Here is a 23007-nt window from a genome sequence, read left to right on the forward strand (position 1 = left end):
CACACGAAGAGACAACACACAATATGTTAGCCCTCGGTGCAGTCACAGCTCTCGGGCACCTGCGTGAGCACATAGAGACTCACTCAAACACGGTCCCAAATACTCCCGAGTTACAATAGGTACCCTAATTAGCGAGCTTGGTGAAAGTTAACATAAATCTTTATAATTCTTCACATTGTAACAAAACATATAATTGCGTAACAGCACTTTATGTAACTTTACCACAGTTTTATATTGCCAAATTACGGCGCCAAGGACAACATACCTTGCTAGCTGAAGGTCAGGCAAAAGAGAACGATAAAAGGGTCCGTAAGTACGGATAACCCGCGATGGACCAAACCAAAATATACAAACTTTTACAATTAGGTGTATTTACAATATAGATATCAAAAAATGTTTGTACACCGAAAAATAACATTAACTATGCAGCTGTAATAAAAAAAAAATAAAAAAAACACCTTGAATTATTATTATTAACATCCCCTCTTGACCTGGCCTCCTTGAACTGTCCTTGTGTGCAACTTGGTGCATAATCTAGGGGAACAACATCACTCTACTACATAAACACCATTATGGAGGCTACAGCCATATCACGCTAAACAGTGGTATGGTTAGGCTATCACAGGAGGAACACTTGTTGTGACTGGAAGACCCCATGTAGCCTATCCCTGACAGACAACCCCAAACCCCCCTTAGTCTCTATGGAGTGAAAGCGTACCCAGACGTGCTTCAGCCCAGCTTGAACAAAAAAGGGAATCAGGTGCCCGACTGAGGGACTTGATGATCCAAAATGCAGTCCTCAGTCTCTCTCTACCTCCTCTCTCTCTCTCCCTTTCGCTCTCTGCAGAAAGACTCACCCAGCCATATAGCCTCCCAGGCCTAGCAGAGAGAACAGGGGGATCAGCCCTATAGCCTACCAGGCCTAGCAGAGAGAACAGGGGGATCAGCCCTATAGCCTCCCAGGCCTAGCAGAGAGAACAGGTGGATCAGCCCTATAGCCTCCCAGGCCTAGCAGAGAGAACAGGTGGATCAGCCCTATAGCCTCCCAGGCCTAGCAGGGAGAACAGGTGGATCAGCCCTATAGCCTCCCAGGCCTAGCAGAGAGAACAGGTGGATCAGCCATATAGCCTCCCAGGCCTAGCAGAGAGAACAGGTGGATCAGCCATATAGCCTCCCAGGCCTAGCAGAGAGAACAGGTGGATCAGCCATATAGCCTCCCAGGCCTAGCAGAGAGAACAGGTGGATCAGCCATATAGCCTCCCAGGCCTAGCAGAGAGAACAGATGGATCAGCCATATAGCCTCCCAGGCCTAGCAGAGAGAACAGGTGGATCAGCCATATAGCCTCCCAGGCCTAGCAGAGAGAACAGGTGGATCAGCCATATAGCCTCCCAGGCCTAGCAGAGAGAACAGGTGGATCAGCCATATAGCCTCCCAGGCCTAGCAGAGAGAACAGGTGGATCAGCCATATAGCCTCCCAGGCCTAGCAGAGAGAACAGGTGGATCAGCCATATAGCCTCCCAGGCCTAGCAGAGAGAACAGGTGGATTTCTCAATACCCATCCCCTCTCCATGCAGCCAGTCCATTATCTACAGTGGGGGGAAAAAGTATTTGATCCCCTGCTGATTTTGGACGTTTGCCCACTTACAAAGAAATGATCAGTCTATCATTTTAATAGTAGGTTTATTTGAACAATGAGACAGAATAACAACAAAACAATCCAGAAAAACACATGTCAAAAATGTTATAAAATGATTTGCATTTTAATGAGGGAAATAAGTATTTGACCCCTCTGCAAAACATGACTTAGTACTTGGTGGCAAAACCCTTGTCGGCAATCACAGAGGTCAGACGTTTCTTGTAGTTGGCCACCAGGTTTGCACACATCTCAGGAGGGATTTTGTCCCACTCCTCTTTGCAGATCTTCTCCAAGTCATTAAGGTTTCGAGGATGACGTTTGGCAACTTGAACCTTCAGCTCCCTCCACAGATTTTCTATGGGATTAAGGTCTGGAGACTGTCTAGGCCACTCCAGGACCTTAATGTGCTTCTTCTTGAGCCACTCCTTTGTTGCCTTGGCCGTGTGTTTTGGGTCATTGTCATGCTGGAATACCCATCCACGACCCATTTTCAATGTCCTGGCTGAGGGAAGGAGGTTCTCACCCAAGATTTGACGGTACATGGCCTCGTCCATCGTCCCTTTGATGCGGTGAAGTTGTCCTGTCCCCTTAGCAGAAAAACACCCCCAAAGCATAATGTTTCCTCCTCCATGTTTGACGGTGGAGATGGTGTTCTTGGGGTCATAGGCAGCATTCCTCCTCCTCCAAACACGGCGAGTTGAGTTGATGTCAAAGAGCTCCATTTTGGTCTCATCTTACCACAACACTTTCACCAGTTGTCCTCTGAGTCATTCAGATGTTCATTGGCAAACTTCAGACGGGCATGTATATGTATTCTTGACCAGGGGGACCTTGCGGGCACTGCAGGATTTCAGTCCTTCACAGCGTTGTGTGTTACCAATTGTTTTCTTGGTAACTATGGTCCCAGCTGCCTTGAGATCATTGACAAGATCCTCCCGTGTAGTTCTGGGCTGATTCCTCACCGTTCTCATGATCATTGCAACTCTACGAGGTGAGATCTTGCATGGAGCCCCAGGCCGAGGGAGATTGACAGTTCTTTTGTGTTTCTTCCATTTACGAATAATCGCACCAAATGTTGTCACCTTCTCACCAAGCTGCTTGGCGATGGTCTTGTAGCCCATTCCAGCCTTGTGTAGGTCTACAATCTTGTCCCTGACATCCTTGGAGAGCTCTTTGGTCTTGGCCATGGTGGAGAGTTTGGAATCTGATTGATTGATTGCTTCTGTGGACAGGTGTCTTTTTTACAGGTAGCAAGCTGTGGTTAGGAGCACTCCCTTTAAGAGTGTGCTCCTAATCTCAGCTCGTTACCTGTATAAAAGACACCTGGGAGCCAGAAATCTTTCTGATTGAAAGGGGGTCAAATACTTATTTCCCTCATTAAAATGCAAATCAATTTATAACATTTCTGACATGCGTTTTTCTGGATATTTTTGTTGTTATTCTGTCTCTCACTGTTCAAATAAACCTACCACTAAAATTATAGACTGATCCTTTCTTTGTCAGTGGGCAAACGTACAAAATCAGCAGGGGATCAAATACTTCCCCCCCCCCCCCTGTACATCCCAAAGGCACCCTATTCCCTTTATAGAGCACTACTTTTGACCATGGCCCATAGGATACCTATAGGGCTCCAGTCAAAAGTAGTGCTCTATGCCTCGTCACCATACACCTCCTCTCCAATCCCCACTGATCCTGAGAAAACCCCACCACGCAAAATGAACACACCATTAAAACTAAAGCACGTGCCCCCTCAATTTGATCCATTTTTAAATACACATACAAATAACAGGCCTACAAGATATGGGCTAGTCTCCACAGCATTGCGATATGGGCTAGTCTCCACAGCATTGCGATATGGGCTAGTCTCCACAGCATTGCGATATGGGCTAGTCTCCACAGCATTGCGATATGGGCTAGTCTACACAGCATTAAGATATGGGCTAGTCTACACAGCATTAATGCAAATATATTGAATTTGTATTTCAGTGTTCCCTCAACAATTTTTGGTAATGGCATTTTTATAAACGAAGTGATAAAGGATGTGGTGGAACAAACTAGACAGAGACCTAGTCATTAAACCGATGTCCTCTAAAAGTAGCATAAATCAAATGGTGCCATGATTACAACCCTGCCAGGACTTCTCCCTGCATTCCACCCAGGGCATTCTGAAAGTATTCAGACCCCTTCCATTTTTCCACATTTTGTTACTTTACAGCCTTATTCTAAAGTGTATTAAATATGTTTTCCTCATCGATCTACACACAATACCACATAATGAAAAAGCAAAAACAGGTTTAGAAATGTTTGCAAATGTATTCAAAATAAACTGAAACACCTTATTTACGTAAGTATTCAGACCGTTTGCGATAAGAATTAAAATTGAGATCAGGTGCATCCTGTTTCCATTGATCATGTTTGAGATTTTTCTACAACTTGATTGGACTCCACCTGTGGTAAATTCAATTGATTGGACATGATTTGGAAAGGCACACACCTGTCTATATAAGGTCCCACAGTTGACAGTTCATGTCAGAGCAAAAAAAACAACCATGAGGTTGAAGGAATTGTCCATAGAGCTCCGAGACAGGATTGTGTCGAGGCACAGATCTGGGGAAGGGACCAAAACATTTCTGCAGCATTGAAGGTCCCCAAGAACACAGTGGCCTCCATCATTCTTAAATGGAAGAAGTTTGGAACCACCAAGACTCTTCCTAGAGCTGGCCACCAGACAAACGGAGCAATCGGGGGAGAAGGGCCTTGGTCAGGGAGTTGACCAAGAATCCAATGGTGACTGACAGAGATCCGTAGTTCCTCTGTGGAGATGGGAGAACCTTCCAAAAGGACAACCATCTCTGCAGCACTCCACCGATCAGGCCTTTATGGTAGAGTGGCCAGACGGAAGCCACTCCTCAGTAAAAGGCACATGACAACTCGCTTGGAGTTTGCCAAAAGGCACCTAAAGGACTCTGACCATGAGAAACAAGATTCTCTGGTCTGATGAAACCAAGATTGAACTCTTTGGCCTGAATACCAAGCGTCACATATGAAAGAAACCTGGCACCATCCCTACCGTGAAGCATGGTGGTGGCAGCATCATCATGCTGTGGGGATGTTTTTCAGAGGCAGGGACTGGGAGACTAGGCAGGATTGAGGGAAAGATTTTATTTTTATTTAATTGAACCTTTATTTAACTAGGCAAGTCAGTTAAGAACAAATTCTTATTTACAATGACGGTCTACCCCTGCCAAACCTTGACGACGCTGGGCCAATTGTACGCCGCCCTGTGGGACTACCAATTACGGCCGGATGTGATGCAGCCTGGATTCGAACCAGGGACTACGCCTCTTGCACTGAGAATGCAGTGCCTTTGACCGCTGTGCCACTTGGGAACCCAAAGATGAACGGAGCAAAGTACAGAGAGATCCTTGATGAAGTCCTGAGTGCTCTCAAGCAGGTTCTCAGACTGGGGTGAAGGTTCACCTTGCAACAGGACAATGACCTTAAGCACACGTCCAAGACAACGCAGGAGTGGCTTCGGGACAAGACCCAATGTCCTTGAGTGGCCCAGACAGAGCCTGGACTTGAACCTGATCGAACATCTCTGGAGATGGCTGTGCAGCGACGCTCCCCATCCAACCTGACACAGCTTGAGAGGATCTGGAGAGAAGAATGGGAGAAACTCCCCAAATGCAGGTGTGTCAAGCTTATAGTGTCATACCCAAGAACACTCGAGGTTGTATTCGCTACCAAAGTAAAGGGTCTGAAGACTTATGTAAATGTGATGTTTGTTTTTGGTTTTTAATACATCTGCAAAAATGTATTAGATTGATGAGGGAAAAAAACGACTTAATCATTTTTAGAATAAGGCTTTAAAGTAACAAAATGTGGAATAAGTCAAGGGCCCTGAATACTTTCCGAATGCACTGGATCTCATGGTTTTGGTCTGGTCAAGGGGTTCTGTCTGGGTTCTGTGTGTCAAGGGGCTCTGTCTGGGGTTCTGTGTGTCAAGGGGTTCTGTCTGGGGTTCTGTGTGTCAAGGGGCTCTGTCTGGGGTTCTGTGTGTCAAGGGGTTCTGTCTGGGGTTCTGTGTGTCAAGGGGCTCTGTCTGGGGTTCTGTCTGGGGTTCTGTGTGTCAAGGGGCTCTGTCTGGGTTCTGTGTGTCAAGGGGCTCTGTCTGGGTTCTGTGTGTCAAGGGGCTCTGTCTGGGTTCTGTGTGTCAAGGGGCTCTGTCTGGGGTTCTGTCTGGGGTTCTGTGTGTCAAGGGGCTCTGTCTGGGGTTCTGTGTGTCAAGGGGCTCTGTCTGGGGTTCTGTGTGTCAAGGGGCTCTGTCTGGGTTCTGTGTGTCAAGGGGCTCTGTCTGGGTTCTGTGTGTCAAGGGGCTCTGTCTGGGTTCTGTGTGTCAAGGGGCTCTGTCTGGGGTTCTGTCTGGGGTTCTGTGTGTCAAGGGGCTCTGTCTGGGGTTCTGTGTGTCAAGGGGCTCTGTCTGGGTTCTGTGTGTCAAGGGGCTCTGTCTGGGTTCTGTGTGTCAAGGGGTTCTGTCTGGGGTTCTGTGTGTCAAGGGGCTCTGTCTGGGGTTCTGTGTGTCAAGGGGCTCTGTCTGGGGTTCTGTGTGTCAAGGGGCTCTGTCTGGGTTCTGTGTGTCAAGGGGCTCTGTCTGGGGTTCTGTGTGTCAAGGGGCTCTGTCTGGGGTTCTGTGTGTCAAGGGGCTCTGTCTGGGGTTCTGTCTGGGGTTCTGTCTGGGGTTCTGTGTGTCAAGGGGCTCTGTCTGGGGTTCTGTGTGTCAAGGGGCTCTGTCTGGGGTTCTGTGTGTCAAGGGGCTCTGTCTGGGTTCTGTGTGTCAAGGGGCTCTGTCTGGGGTTCTGTGTGTCAAGGGGCTCTGTCTGGGGTTCTGTGTGTCAAGGGGCTCTGTCTGGGGTTCTGTCTGGGGTTCTGTCTGGGTTCTGTGTGTCAAGGGGCTCTGTCTGGGGTTCTGTCTGGGTTCTGTGTGTCAAGGGGCTCTGTCTGGGGTTCTGTGTGTCAAGGGGCTCTGTCTGGGGTTCAGCCAAGGGATACAATTGATTTTGGACCAGATTGTTTATCATTCTGGACTGGGGTGATATCATGGAGCTAAAAAGGCAACAAGACAGACTGCCTATATCTTGAGCCAGAATCCTGTCAGGCCTGACTGAATGCAGTGGTTGGTTGGAGTCTTTAGGAATGGTTGCCAGCTGATCAGAGACAGGCATCATGTTCACAATGATAGAAGCTTAATCAATATGGGAGGATCTTCTGTTACTGGGATCCTTGAGGGACAACATCATGTGTGAGAGAAGAGGTGGGGGCTTGGTGTGACCCACATCCAGGCTCATCAATATTCAGTAACTCTGTGCAGCACGACAAGACAAGACTCACGCCCACATCTCCCAGGGTGACTAACATTCACCTCCACTGTTCTGTACTCCTCTACTGTCTGCTGCACAACTGCATACTCTAGCAGTTTGTGTGAATGTGTGAGAGAGTGAGACTCACAAATTCTGAATGCAATTATAATGCATGAGTATAACATTGGAACTAAACTTAAATTGCACTGCGATCTGAGTCGCATGGCCATTGTAATCTCAAAGTAACAAGGAAGGCACCGTTAGCACAGTGTAAAAACAGTAATTGTCAACAAACTAACTAGTTACCAAGGAGCTTGATCTTCAATTAGGTTTATTTAAAGCTACTCAAGTTGTCAACAATGGTTCGTTCTCAGTGGTGTAAAGTACTCAAGTAAAAATACTTTAAAGTACTACTTATGTAGATTTTGGGGCTATCTGTACTTTACTATTTATATTTGTGACAACTGTTACTTCACTACATTCCTAAAGAAAATTTAATTTTTACTCCATACATTTTCCCTGACACCCAAAAGTACTTAACCTTTTGAATGCTTAGCAGGACAGAAAAATTCACGCACTTTGATCTGGCAGACTCCCTAAAAACACATTCTTCGTTAGTAAATTACGTCGGAGTGTGCCCCTGGCTAGCCGTAAATAAATAAAAAAACAAGAAAATGGTGCCGTCTGGTTTGCTTAATAAGGAATTTGAAATGATTTACATTTTTACTCTTGATACTTAAGTACACATAAAACCAAATACTTTTACTAAAGTAGTATTTTACTGGGTGACTCACTTTTACTTGAGTCATGTTCTACTAATGTATCTTTACTTTTACTTAAGTATAACAATGTAGTATTTTTTCACCACTGTTCGTTCTATCATTGCGCTGCCTAGATGCAGTATCTAGCAAGTGTTTGCAACGTAGCTTGCCTAGGCCTAGTGCTGCAAACAGACAGGGCTGCAAATGGCAATATCTCAACACGGTTCCGTGCTTAAACGTTGAATGCATTGACCTACTGGCGCTCCCGAAGTGCGAGATGGTTCCTAATCGTGCAGTTTGTTGCTATACATTGCAATGCTATAGCGTGACAGTAAGTAAACAAAATGTAAAGACAAACGTCCCATCAATACCACACCTAACAACAGCGCTGTCAGACGCAGGAAGTAGCTATAGCTAGCTAACTGGTTCGAGCTAGCTCTAGACAGGGCAATTGCAGAAGTGGAGTAAGCAGATTGACTGTTTCTGTTTGGTTCGTTCAATGCTTACCGATGTGGTTATCCTCAATGTGCACGATGAGTTCAGCCAACGATTCGAAGTGGAGTCCGCAACCACCGAACCTACAAATGTTAGAGAAGAAGGAGGCAGCGGCGATGCCAGTCATGGTCTAAGCTACCTGTACATTGAATATGTGGGCCAGTGAGGGGAGTCAGCTACAGACACCAGCAGGCAGCGGCGCTAGCAGCTGGAGCATAAGCAAGGGGTGGGAGAGTGGAGCGAGAAAGGGCAGAGGGGATATGTTCACGTGCTAGTCGGAACTAGGAAACTCGGAAATTTCGATTTGCAAATTTGTTGAACGCGGCACGTGAATAACTACAACCAGTTAGCAAGTCGAACATTTCCGAGTTTAGAATAGCACTTGCGGCAATAGGGCTAGTGGGGCGGCAGGTATTCTAGTGGTTAGAGCGTTGGACCAGTAACCGAAAGGTTGCTAGATCGAATCCTCGAGCTGACAAGGTAAAAATCTACCGTTCTGCCCATAGGGAAAGTTAACCCATGGTTCCTAGGCCGTCATTGTAAATAAAATGCCTAGTAAAATAAAACAATTCGATGAAAAATAGGGACAGTGACAATATCATTGCCTGTTGAGCACCCCTTAGATAACACACTTTATAATCAACGTCAAGAATATACTTGACGTAATATTGTGAATTGTAGGCCAGAACAGTAGGAAACACATTTTAAAAACACCATACCTGTTTGAATTATGTGATAGGGTAGTAGGAACCTTACTTTTTGTCATTGTTTCCCCTGGGATCCTAATTAGGGAGGGTCACATTAAAAGGTTTAAAACGGGTGTATTAGTCGGCGGGAGAATATTACCATGAGTAAATACAAATAAATGACTAACAAATTGAAGCATCATTTTATTTGGTGGTAATATAAATAACAATACGTCATACAATGTTGCCAAACGCAATATACGCTAAAAGTATGTGGACACCTGCTTGTGGAACATCTCATTATAAAATCATGGACATTAATATGGATTTGGTCCCCCTTTTGCTGCTATATCAGTCTTCACTCTTCTGGGAAGTCTTTCCACTCGATGTTGGAACATTGCTGCAGGAACGTACTTCCATTCAGCCACAAGAGCATTAGTGAGGTCGGACACTGATGTTGGGCGATTAGGCCTGGCTCAGTCAGCATTCCAATTTATCCCAAAGGTGTTCAATGGGGTTGAGGTCAGGGCTCTGTGCAGGCCAGTCATGTTCTAACACATCGATCTTGACAAATCATTTCTGTATGGACCTCGCTTTGTGCACAGGGGCATTGTCCTGCTGAAACGGGAAAGGGCCTTCCCCAAACTATTGCCACAAAGTTGGAAGCACAGAATCTTCTAGAATGTCATTGTATGCTATAGCGTTAAGATTTCCCTTCATTGGAACTAAGGGGCCTAGCCTGAACCATGAAAAACAGCCCCATACCATTATTCCTCCTTAACCAAACTTTAGTCGGTACTATGCATTTAGGCAGGTAGCATTCTCCTGGCATCCACCAAACCCAGATTTGTCCATCGGACTGCATTGCGTTTGGTGATCTTAGGCTTGTGTGAGGCTGCTCGGCAATGGAAACCCATTTCATGAAACTCCCGACGAAAAGTTATTGTGCTGAAGTGGCTTCCAGAGGCAGTTTGAAAGTCGGTAGTGAGTGTTGCAAACGAGGACAGGCAATTTTTACGCGCTTCAGCACTTGGCGGTAGCCAAATCTACTAATTTGAAGGGGTGTCCACATACATTTGTATATATAGTGTATAGGTTCATAAAAACCTCACAAGCAAAATTAATAATGTTACAAACAAATAAATTCAATTTCATAAAAACATTAACTTATTCATGCTGATAGACTCAAAGGAGGCAAGTTTGCGCAAAACAAGCATTTGACATATTTTGCCATGAATAATGTGAGTAAAGTTGCTAAACAGTAACAACAAAACAATATAACATACTTGGTTCATTTCAAATTTGTTTGACTTGCATTTGAAATTCCTATTTCGGTCAACAGCTTTCCCAGCATCAGACAACTATAGACATGAATGAACTTGAGAGCAGTGGTGTAATGAAAATAGCATAGACCGTTTTCAGATTTGTCAGACACACAGAAAACAGTCTATCTTGAAAAGCACAGCACTTGCTTCTTATGAAAAGATCTTTTCAACTGTTTTTTTCTTCTTCTTTTCAGCACCAGTGACAGATGTCCAACCAGCATCCCGCATCCTTTTCATTGCAGCGAGCTTTAAAGTACTCCCAGGTGATTTCTGAATGGCAGGGCTCTGGATCTGAAACATTAGACTAATACTGACGTGGACATCACAGCATTAACTACTTTTCAGTTACAGACTATATTTTACAAGTTGCAGAGTATAGACTATACCATACAATGCAATATGGTATTTCACAACTTATTTCATAATGCAGAGGGTGTACTGCCAAGTAAGTCAAGTATTTAGTGTTAATGTAAGGCTGGCTCATTCTACCTTCCTGAATATGTCCACTTTTTGATTCTGTGCTGCTGGGACACTTGGCTGCAGGCGGCTCTTGAATGGATCAGTTGCAACTGCAATGCTCTGCCATTATACGAACCAGAAAGACCCAAGTTAGATGATGTGATATGTAAAGCTAAATTATTTCCACAATTAAATGTGCATGTGCACACTATACAGCTTGCATATAAAGTTATGATAATAAATCCTGAGTTTAAACAAATCCAATGTTTTAGGTCTATCCAAGTTCAAGCAGTGTGTTCATTAAATCTTGAAGCGTTATTTACCAATAAATCATTATGTTCCGAGCTGTCAGACTTGGGGTCAAGCTCCAGGGTGCTTTTCCCCCAGGGCACAGACTTCCCAGTGGATGGAGGAGTTCTGATTCTGTAAGACTGTAGAGAAAATCACTCAATCACTCACAAAGAAATTGGATGGAGAGAATCCTCTGGGGGAATGGCTCACATATCATGGTCAATAAATAAAAACACAGTTAATGAATACTAAACATAAAAAAATCTATCAACATACTCCAATACCTTTATCCGTGGTGTTGCACTAACTATACTGGTGGAGCTCCAAGATGGAGTTCTGAGAGCTTCGGTTTCCTTTGACGCATCAAACATACAATACCACGTCAGTTCATCTAATCAATTCTACAGTGATCATACAACATACAGATCATTTATTATTGAATAGCGTAACTTATGCATTATGAATACAACACATAAAATAATCAACCAATTCCAATACCTTCATTCGTGGTGTTGCTGCAACTCTAGTCATGGAGCTCCAAGATGGAGTTTTTGGGGCTTCGTTTTCCATTTCCTTTGACACATCAACACTATCAGTTCATCTAAGGTATTATACAGTGATGATGCACATGGATGTAGTGGAGAAACATTTCAGAAAATGTTTGACCCGAACAGAATCATTTTTAAGAAGTTCATGATCACTTACATTAATGTTTGGAGTCACAACAACTATTTTCTCTGAGGTTTGGGATGGGGTTACAGAGGCTTTCAGAGTTTTTGTCTTTCTCTGACTGTCTTTTGCCAAACGGAACACAGGCATCTTGGCGGAGGAGGACATTTTGGGGGTTTCAGAACACCTAACTTCTTTGGACTTTGGCTCAGGCAGCTAATTTGTAAATATAAAATTTTTTAAATAACCATTTTTGTCAGACACTTTTAAACACAAACTGTTGTAATGCTCTGATATCTGAATATCTACCTGTTCATCCTGTGTCTCAAGCTGCCTGCTCATTTTCTTTTCTTTTTTCAGGTCTGTAATCTCTTGTAGTAAGCTTTCCTACAACCCAACATGACATCATGACTGAGTAAATAGACAACATTTGTCACTTGACACAGCTTTGTCAGCATGGGACATGACACACTTACCCTCTCGTTCATTTCTTTCTTTAGTTGTTCCTTCAAACGGTCATTCTCAATCTTCTGCTGTGACAGCGCCAATTCCTGAGGAAAAATCAGAAAAATATCCAAGAAGCAGAGGTATAACACTCTACTGAAATGCTCCCAGTTAATCCGATCTCATGTGTATTTCTCTACTATATTGTAGCATACCAGTGATGTTCTATTAGCAGTTGCCTCCTTGTCTTTCCTCTTCTTCTCATCAAGCTCTGCATCTTTCTCGTCAACCATTTTGTCATACTGGTTCTGATACCAACAGAGAACTAAATGTTAACAAACACACATGGATAACATTTCATACAACATGCAAGATGGCAGCGGTGTTGGTGTAATCTGCGGATATTGACCTAAAGATAACTTTACCTTGTGCTTTTCCATCAAGGCAACCATGTCTGCTATCTTGTTCTGACATTTGATTTCAGTATCTTCCTTACTCTTGACGGCATCTGTTGCTGCAAGATGTAGCTTTTGCACCTGCAGGGATCAAGATGTGCAGCAAGTATGTTGCCACATCTACCAGAATGTACCATATTATTAACTTCCAATAAGCACCTTTTTCTGAAGCTCTGCCTCAGATGTTGATTTGGTTCCAAGGTCATCAAGCAAACTTTTACATTCCTCTTCATTTGATCGTTGAACATTTTCTGACTCCTCTTTCAATTTGTTTATCTGTAATGGATGAAAAACCATGTTGCATCACAACTGAATTACAATGTTGCACTTGTCTTGTAAATTACCATTTAAAGCCACACGGTACCTCATTTTCAAGTTCACTGGATTTTGCTGTCTCAATTGCAATTTGTTTCTTCAACGTTTTGTTCTGAGAACAAACAAGTAAATGAAAAACAGTTTATAGAAAGCTGAACAGTTTATATTACTGTATAATTCATTTGTCATTTTATAATCGATTTTTTTAGTCAACACAAACCTCTTTTTGGTATTCGTCCTGGACTTTAGTTTTACTCTCTAATTTTATCTTCAGGTTGGACAGCTAGAGAGAAAAAGCTAAGTGTTTGATAAGATAATTAAAGACAAAATAATCCCAGTGTAGACATGACTTTGATAATCACCTTTGACTCCACTGCTTTCATTTGTTTATCTTTCTTTGAGAGCTCAGCCTGCAGATCTCCACACTATAGGAATGAAGTCAAACAGAAAATAGTTAACTTTATTTACTATCACTCATCAGTGTGAATATAGAATAAAACAGACGTGCATTTAGATTTGGACATTTACAGTACTTGGCCATATCATTTATTTGAAAAACAGTGTTAAACTGACATCATGTTGAAAGTTCCAATACAGACGTTTTATCTCCATATCAAATATTTTCTAGGTAACAATTAAGTACCTTACTGTGATTGTTTTAAAATAAAATGGTCAAAAAATAAACAAAAATAACTTCTTAGCAAAGAGCAATTTCTCAAGCAAGAATTTAGCTAGGACTATCTGGGAGTGGTTTGAGTAGGGAGGGGGAAACTGAAAACTAGCTGTTATTGGCAGAGAGGTTTGGAAGACTCTTTCTTATTGGTCTATTAACTCATTTACCACATGGTGATGACATCAGGCAGGCCAAAACTCCATTCCACCAAAACATACAGAAATTTCAGGCGGTCTTTTCAACCTGCTTTTACACTAAAAGGGCATTATCATAATTTTCACAATTTCACAGTATTATTCCAACCTCATAGACAGTTGATTTGCTTACCCTTTCTTCAAGTTTCTTCTGCAGATTCTCAGTGTCTTGGCCTTGCTCTTCAACTTTGGCATTTAAGGATTTCAATTCCTCTCTACAGGAAAAAGGTGAATGATTTTTGGGAAAAAACTAATGTTGCTGCATGCAACATTGTATAATGACTATCATTACTAAAGATTTATAAACAATTAACTCTTAACTGACCGTAATTGGTGGTTTTCCTCTTGGAGTCTTTCAATTTCCTTCTTCATCTTCATCTCTTTTGCCTCGCTCTCCTGAATGACAAGAATATTCCCATTACAACACAATACCATGAATTATCAGCAAACTGCTAAATTATTCTGTATTACTCTATACAGACAGCATCACATGTTCAATTCATACAGACCTTCAGTTGTGCTACCAGAATGTTTGCCTCTGAGGATTCATTCTGAATCTGCTCCAGAATAGTCTTCTTCTCAAGCTGCAGCTGATTGAAACTTGCTAATAGCTCCTTATACTTCACCCTGGAGAATAATTCACAATCAGCATTATTTACAGAGACATGGAGAAAAACTATCCCTCAGGTTATTGAATACTTTATACTTGAACATCCAAGGACTCACTCATGCTGTACAATGTCTGTCTTTAGATTCTCTTTCTCCTTGATGGATTTTTCATCTCTTCTCATTGCAGCAGATAACTGCCCCTCAATCTCTTTTATTTTCCTCTGTGGGATACAACATATTAACAATTTCTTTCCTGGACTCATGTATGTACAGGTGTCAAACAAAACATTTAAACATAAATATGCATTGCCAATATTGTGCAAGGAAAATACAATTAATAGAATGAAACCTCAGTCATATTGGCTTTTTCTTTCAAGTCGTTTTGCATTGTTTCAGCATTTCCAAGAGCCTTTTCCAGTAAAATGTTTTCAACAGACATGGTTTCCACTTTATTCTAGAAGGGTACAACATATTCCAATATTAAAAGATAATACGATTTATGCAAACAATATCCTTCTAAATAAGAAGCGCTATAAATGTATCCACACAACGATCATCTGAACATCATCTCACCTTAACTTGGTGAATTTCAGCATGTTTCCCCTCAAGCTCTGTGGTGAGTTCTGATGTTCTGGTCTCCACAACTTTAATTGTTTCCTCTAGTGACTGTATGGATTTATTTTTGACATCCTAAAGGCAAGAGTAAAATAATTGCTCTTTCATTAACCTCACCATGGACTAGGCATGACAGTTATGAGGGAAGTGCCAATTTGAGTCCACAAAACATAGGGGACATATAATCTTTACCAATTCATCTTCAAGGATTTGTAGCTGGCTGTCTTTCTTTTCTTTCTGTTCTTTGATCTCTCCTAGAAAACAAAACGTATATTTAATCTGGTTGCATACAAGCAAAAAAAAAATGTAAATGTTCGAAAAATAAAGCAATTGTAACAAGAAAGGGTGTGTGATACACCTTTTTTTTAGCACAATCGCAAGTACGAGGCAAAGCCGAGCAATACTTTACCTAATTCAAGGTTTTTCCTGTCAAGTTCCTCTGTGACTGCCGTAAGCTTCAGTTCAAGTTCTTTTGCCCTGAGAAACAAGTTAACATTCAAAGTAATATAAGAATCTTGATGACCATTTTGGGGTTCACCAAACGGGTCAAAATAGTAACTTTATTCATTTCCCACCTCTGTATCTCAACTGTTAATGATGTCTGAAATTCCTGGGCTGTGGCCTGAATCTGTACAAGCTTGTCTGCTTGTTGATCTTTTATTTTGTTGAGCTCTTCCAAGCTTGAGTCTTTCTTGGCAATGACCTTTGCATTCTCCTCTTTGTTGCTCTCTAATGCTGTAGCAATAGCTTTTCTACTTTCCTATAGAGATTTAAAGTAACAATGCACTTTTCCATTGTCTCATTATGTACTGTCCACAGCCACATAAAGATAAATAACAACTTAGAATGTAAAATGACCAACATATGCCTCCTTGGAATATACATGATGAACTGCATAACTTGCATTTTAAATATAATTTTTATTAGCATATTGGAGTACAAAACAACATACTAACCTCACATTCTTCATTGAGCTGTTCTGCACTTTGCAGACTTTCTAACAAAGATTCTTGTTCTTGTTTGGAACATTGAAGGGCTTCCTGGTGTTGTTCTGTCAAAGGAAATAAGATGTTAATGTTCTTGTCGTAAAATATGATATTATATAGGAATAAGGAAGTTTCACTTCCAGTAAAATGCATGAAATGGATTTAAAAGTTCACCAAGACCTATTCGGATGGAATTCATTTTACTGAGCGTAATGTAAATTGTGCACAAGAACAAAACACCACATCCGTAATTTTAGTCCTGAATCTGCCATGGCAGGAGAGTAACAATTCCAGCCAGAATAACCATGGTCCTCTGATATTACTACTCTCGTTCTTATCGACATCACTGTGTTTTCCGTAACATTAGAGTTTGACAAGTATTGCTTGCAGTTTGAGCAAGAAAACATAGAACTGATTTGATCAATTGAAGCTTAAAACAAAGTGCTGCACATTACCATAAGTATGTGGACACCTGCACGTCAAACATCAAATTCCAAAATCATGGGCATTAATATGTAGTTGGTCCCACCCTTTGCTGCTATAAAAGCCTCCACTTTTCTGGGAAGGCTTTCTACTAGTGGTTGGAACATTGCTGCGGGGACTTGCTTCCATTCAGCCACAAGAGTAAGTGAGGTTGGGTACTGATGTTGGGCGATTAGGCCTGGCTCGCAGTCGGCGTTCCTATGCATCCCAAAGTTGCTTGATGGGGTTGAAGTCAAGGCTCTGTGCAGGCCAGTCAAGTTCTTCCACACCAATCTCGACAAACCATTTCTGTATGGACATTTGCTACATCCATTTTGAGATTTGTGAATTATCGATATGTAGCCATTGTTTCTTGAAGAATATAACTTATAAATGCCTCATGAGCTTAGTTCAACTGTCGTACCCCATCAGAAAATATAAGCTTGTTTTACTCTGTTTGTAAACAATGTAAATATAAACAAACACTATATAGCCTAAGAACATGGTTACAACTATAATGTTGATATCATGGATGCCCAGACTAAGCATCCATTGTTCTGTCTATCAATTTGAGAGTGGTTACACTTCTTTAACCCCATCCCTAAGCTTTTTACCAAAGCAGGGGCGGGAGAAGGCATTGTTAGTTTTTCAACTGCTGATTGTCTCTTTAAAGAAACCCTGGCTGTTGATGTAGTAGGCAGTAGATCAATAGAACACAAAGCATCCCCGAGGTTAACTTTGTTGGACATGGCAAGTTCACTTTCGCATCTCAAGTGCAAATAGGTCTACTGTTCAGCAGCTCATATCAGCAGGATGTGGGGCATTTTTATTAGGAGCAACTTCTACGTGGACCTCTAAAATAATGATTTGGATCACACTTCCTCAATTTAAATATTATGAGGACACCTACAAATGTTGGCAGCCAAGCACGAGTTATCAATGTAGCCTACTATCTTGACATGACCTTTAAATATTTTCACACCTTGAATGAAGAAAAAAAATGAGTTATAGGAGGCAGTTTGGAAAAACATACTACGCAAATCATCCTCTGGAATAACGCACATGCTGGGGTAATAATTACATAACCAACGTCTCTAGTAATACTAGTCCTGTCCAAATAAGACCTAGGCCTAATCAATGAACAAAAAGTGGCCATCTTACGTGCTGCCTGTTGTAACCGTTTGCAACTCTCTTGTGTTTCATGGAGGTTGAGCAGGATGGTCTGAAGTTCTTTTTCTTTGTCCTTCATTTTCATCTGAAGTATCACAACCTGTAAGAGACATTTTCAGTTTGCATAGTCTACATACACAACGCCAAATACTGTTCATATTGTTTGTGACAACAATAGGTTTCCGAAAATGTGTGTATTAGGAACCACTCAGAGAGGGTGTCCTCTTCTCGTGTTCAGTCAGTTATAGACCAACCTCTTCTTCTTTCTTACTGAATTCTTTCTCAAACTTCTCCTTTAAAACGGCAAATTCTTCCAAATCCTCTTTGACTGTAAAATATTCACATCATTGGAGTTATTGTTCTCTTTTTATATACTGTGTAAAGTGCCTAGTGTTATGTTCACAACAACACAATACAACTGCATTGATGATGATATATTTCAAGTATACATACCTTTCAGCATTTCATGGCGGTCAGTTTCTGCTTGAATACGTAGACTTTCAAAGGCAGCATTCATCCTCTATAACAATTAATAAAAATGTTTTTACAAATATTCTTTTTCACTAGCATCATATAACTGACGCCATACATGCTGTATTAATGAAGATAACAAATCAATTATATCAATTATATTATTTTAATCAAAAGAACAGAAAATTATAATATTCACCTGAATAGTTTCACTGTTTTCCATGAACAAGTGATGGGTTTCCTCTCTTTCAGATTCAACTAAGAGAACATAGGTTGGTTTGAGGACAACGTAGACCACAGAATCTCATCATTTCGCATTCAAGCAACTAGCATGTACCCTTAGGCTGAGTAGTCGGCATGTTTTACTCACATAGATGGATTTTCTCAGCTGATCTTTCAAACGTATCCTTTAGTATATTACATAGGTTCCGTGTTGCATTGTTTCTGTTGGAAAAATAAACATTACAGAAAAAAGCAGAATGATGATGATACAATCTATAGTGACAGTTTCATGTTATAATCAAATACATACTTGTTCTGAAGATCATCATTCTCACTGATCTGATCCTCTAGTTTTATGCTGAGGCTTTCATTTCCGAACTAAAACATAAAGGAAAGGAAAAATAGGATATATAATAATAATAATTCTTTTTTTTAAAGGACTTCAGCATTTTTTGCATTTTTTCAATATAGGCCTATACCTGTACATTTATTGGTACATACCTGCAATTCTTGAATGGCTTTACGTTGGGTTTCAATTGTTCTTTTGTTTTCTTGCAGCTTCCTGTCTTTTTGCACAGCCTCTGAGTCCACTTTGACTTTCCAATATTTTACTTTCTGAACTTCTTCAAACAGTTTTGAATACAGCTGACTGGGTTTGCAATTGGTCTAAGAAGATTTAGAAAACACATGTCAGAAATCTACAGCATAATCTATGCATAATCAGCGGAGGCTGGTGGGATGAGCTATAGGAGGACAGGCTCGTTGTAATGGCTGGAATGGAATAAATGGAATGGAGTCAAACATGTGGTTTCCATATGTTTGATACGTTCCATTTATTCCATTCCAGTCTTTACAATGAGCCCGTCCTCCTATAGCTATTTCCTCCAGTCTTCTCTGAATCACAGCCTATTATGTAAAACTAATGCTCCTAAGAATTGAGATAAAGGCTAAATTGAGATAAAGGCTAATTTGCTCATATGCGACTAATCTCGGTTAACCCAGAACTAAAGTCTAGCGTAATTGATCAGATGCTCAATTAAGTTCTGGGTAAAGAAGTGTTAAGAGAAGAGATAGAACGAGGAGCTCTACCCTCTCTCTTTGCAAGTTACGGGCAAATCTATGGGCCAAATGTCCCCTCCCCTTACGAAATTCGACACACCACACCAAATCTTGATTTTTCCAAATAACCGAACTAATGCTGCTCGCTATCTCCCGCATCCCGTTGTATCATGACAGACCTACGGTACCATTTATGTTTCCATAGTCTGTCCACCAGAGATTAACACTCAACTAATATTGGCTTGCTGGTGAGTTGTAGAATGTGGTATCTATCTAGGCCAGTGGTATTCAAACTCTTTCAGAAGGGACCCCATTTTTTTTTGCCAGAATTTCTGGTGAACCCACCCCTCCCCAAATCTGATGACACAACCTTAAAATCAGTCAATTTCAATGTTTACGTCAACAAATAACCTTAAATTCATTAAATGTTCATTTTTCTTATCAATGTATCTTTCCCAAAAACGTTTGTATGTTGTCCCATACAATAATTTGTACTCTTAATTTTTTGTTCCTCCCAAAATTATTATTATTAGAATTGGGGGGACCCTACTCCAATTCCCCCACGACCCTGACTTCGAATACCTCTGATCTAGGCTTCCAGTGCATTCAGAAAGTATTCAGACCCCTTGACTTTTCCCACATTTTGTTACGTTACAGCCTTATTCTAAAATGTATTTTTATTCCCTCATCTATCTACACACGATACCCCATAATGACAAAGCAAAAACAGGTTTGTAGAAATGTTTACAAATGTGTAAAAAAAACATTTTACATAAGTATTCAGACCCTTTATTTTGTTGAAGCATCTTTGTCAACGATTACTGCTTAGAGTCTTCTTGGGTATGACTCTACAAGCTTGGCACACCTGTATTTGGGGAGTTTCTCCCATTCTTCCCTGCAGATAATCTCAAGATCGGTCAGGTTGGATGGGGAGCGTCGCTGCACAGCTATTTTCAGGTCTCTCCAGAAATATTCGAATGGGTTCAAGTCCGTGCTCTGGCTGGGCCACTCAAGGACATTCAGAGACTTGTCCCAAAGCCACTCCTGAGTTCGTCTTGGCCGTGTGTTTAGGGTCATTGTCCTGTTGGAAGGTGAACCTTCACTAACTGAATGGTGAACTTACTAAATGACTGAGAGTTTGACTGTGTGATATTAGGTTGCTTCTTGTGTAAATATTTTCCGTCTGGATTTTAATGATTTTAATGATCTGAGGTCCTGAGCGCTCTGGAGCAGGTTTTCATCATGGATCTCTCTGTACATTGCTCCATTCATCTTTCCCTTGATCCTGACTAGTCTCCCAGTCCCTGCCGCTGAAAAACATCCCCACAGCATGATGCTGCCACCACCATGCTTCACCGTAGGGATGGTGCCAGGTTCCCTCCAGACGTGACGCTTGGCATTCAGGCCAAAGAGTTCAATCTTGGCTTCATTAGACCAGATAATCTTGTTTCTCATGGTCTGAAAGTCCTTCAGGCGCCTTTTGGAAAACTCCAAGTGGGCTGTCATGTGCCTTTTACTGAGGAGTGGCTTCTGTCTGGCCACTCTACCATAAAGGCCTGATCGGTGGAGTGCTGCAAAGATGGTTGTCGTTCTGGAAGGTTCTCCTATCGACACAGAGGAACTCTAGAGCTCTGTCAGAGTGACCCCGATTGCTCAGTTTGGTCGGGCGCCCAGCTCTGGGAAGAGTCTTGGTTGTTCCAAACTTCTTCCATTTAAGAATGATGGAGGCCACTGTGTTCTTGGGGACCTTCAATGCTGCAGAAATGTTTTGGTACCCTTCCCCAGATCTGTGCCTCGACACAATCCTGTCTCTGAGCTCTATGGACAATTCCTTTGACCTCATGGTTTGGTTTTTGTTCTGACATGCACTGTCAACTGTGAGACCTTATATAGACAGGTGTGTGCCTTTCCAAATCATGTCCAATCAATTGAATTTACCACATGTGGAGTCCAATCAAGTTGTAGAAACATCTCAAGGATGATCAATGTAAACAGGATGCACCTGATCTCAATTTCGAGTCTCATAGCAAACGGTCTGAATACTTTGTAAATAAGGTATTTAAGTTTTTAATTCTTAATAAATTTGCAAAAAAATCTAAAAAGCTGTTTTCGCTTTGTCATTATGTGGTATTGTGTGGAGATTGATGAGGAAAAAGTTATTTAATACATTTTAGAAAAGGCTGTAACGTAACAAAATGTGGAAAAAGGGAAGGGGTCTGAATACTTTCCGAATGCACTGTATAGTGTGGCGTGCTAAAGTTGACGTGACCATTGCGGCTTTTCAGAAATAAATGTTTGCAACATCCCAAGTGGTTTTCTAAAGACCCACTCTTGTTGATACTCATTGGTGTAATATAAACAGGTGAACGTATAGGGAAACTTCAGGAATCAAGGGGCTTGGCAAAGCAAACATCCCCCTCTGCTCTCTATAGCAGTTTTATTCCCCCACGTCCCACGCCATGTCCCACCAGCTCCAAGTCACATCACATACTATTATGTTTTTATCTGTGTTCACACCAAACTAAGTTTACTTACTTCTTCATTTTCCATTGGTGGCACAACTTTCATCTTGAATACATCTTTTGAGGGGAGAGAAAATCTATGAGAAAATAATTCTAACTCGAGATGCATGTGCAACTTATGATTTAGAATATATACATTTTGCATAAAACTGTAGGGACCGGTTTAGCCTATCCCTATTTCCTTGACTAAAAAGCACCTTCAATGGAGTATCTGGGTTTGACAAACCAGCCCTAAATGTTACAAATAATGTGAGATTTCTGAAATTAAAGTTCCATATGCATTGTTACAAGTATAATGCATATGGTAATAAAATACCTGATCTGGTGGGTTTTGTTGGCACAACCGTATTCATAGAGGGAAAAGGCATGTTTGACTCTTTGTCCAAACATTTATTATAACCCTAAGAAATGAAGTAGCACATCAGTGTAAAGTCATTCATATTGACAAAATACCAAACAATTGTATTTCAAACTAAACATAAAGCTGAGGTACCTGCTGCAAAGTTTGCATGAAACATCCCCCATCCTCCACTATTTCCTGTGGTTTGACAGTAGAAACCTGTCCTGGGATTGGGTTGACTCTAGGAGGCACCAACAGCTTGAAGTTGAATCCTCTCTCTCTCTCCATCCTAAAAACGAAATGGTAACGTCAATGTTAGCTAGCTATAGTAGCTCATTGTCAACAACACGCTATTGACATTTAGTAAAGTAGCAAGCATGGGCCTTTGGCAATTTTTTCTTCATAAAACCTTAGTTAGCAAACTGAAATGTCGTCACAACAGCAAACATCTAACGTTAGCTAATTTTAGCTAGCTACTGTCGCTAATGTCAGCTATGCTGTTGCGGTCGGAGACTGGCCACATTCACAAGAAAACTAAATATATTGCCCTAATATATTAAGCTAATTAATATCTATCTAATATCTAATTGTGAATTATTTGCTTACGTTAGCTAATAGCACGGTACCTGGCGATGAAGAAGACAGCCAACGGTTTTTGAGTTTTAATTCAACGGCTGAGCTCTACCGCAGGCACGGGCACATCTCTTCTAAACCAGCGCGTGGTAGGCCGTGATTTCCTCACTTTCCAAACCTAAAACACAAACGACTTCTCAACTTTATTCCATCC

General features: G+C 41.4%; 2 protein-coding genes across 2 annotated transcripts in view; both read right to left on the bottom strand.

Moving 5' to 3' along the window:
* LOC106596072 (juxtaposed with another zinc finger protein 1) overlaps positions 1-8868 on the bottom strand; it is a 46539-nt gene extending 37671 nt beyond the window's left edge. The window contains exon 1 of the mRNA XM_082959631.1: positions 8266-8868. Coding sequence (XP_082815757.1) covers positions 8266-8380 — 115 coding nt within the window. The 5' untranslated portion in view covers positions 8381-8868. The remainder of the gene's footprint in view (positions 1-8265) is intronic.
* Positions 8869-10414: 1546 nt separating this feature from the next.
* LOC106597336 (uncharacterized) lies at positions 10415-22924 on the bottom strand. The gene is made up of 35 exons (XM_045697183.2): positions 22827-22924; positions 22374-22509; positions 22197-22281; positions 21894-21937; positions 18801-18965; positions 18610-18677; positions 18448-18521; positions 18277-18335; positions 18060-18126; positions 17861-17934; positions 17598-17706; positions 15945-16039; positions 15564-15748; positions 15398-15465; positions 15181-15242; positions 14947-15063; positions 14723-14827; positions 14491-14594; positions 14274-14391; positions 14090-14160; positions 13898-13979; positions 13260-13322; positions 13118-13180; positions 12947-13009; positions 12742-12858; positions 12553-12663; positions 12343-12435; positions 12160-12234; positions 11993-12070; positions 11720-11833; positions 11513-11587; positions 11299-11367; positions 11047-11154; positions 10754-10843; positions 10415-10555 (listed from the first exon to the last, which is right to left on the bottom strand). The coding sequence occupies exons 2-35, from the start codon at positions 22506-22508 to the stop codon at positions 10415-10417; spliced, it is 3147 nt and encodes a 1048-aa protein (XP_045553139.2). The 5' UTR covers position 22509; positions 22827-22924.
* Positions 22925-23007: the final 83 nt, after the last annotated feature.

This window comes from Salmo salar, chromosome 02 (genome assembly GCF_965601325.2).
Source record: "Salmo salar chromosome 02, fSalSal1, whole genome shotgun sequence".
NCBI lineage: Eukaryota > Metazoa > Chordata > Actinopteri > Salmoniformes > Salmonidae > Salmo > Salmo salar.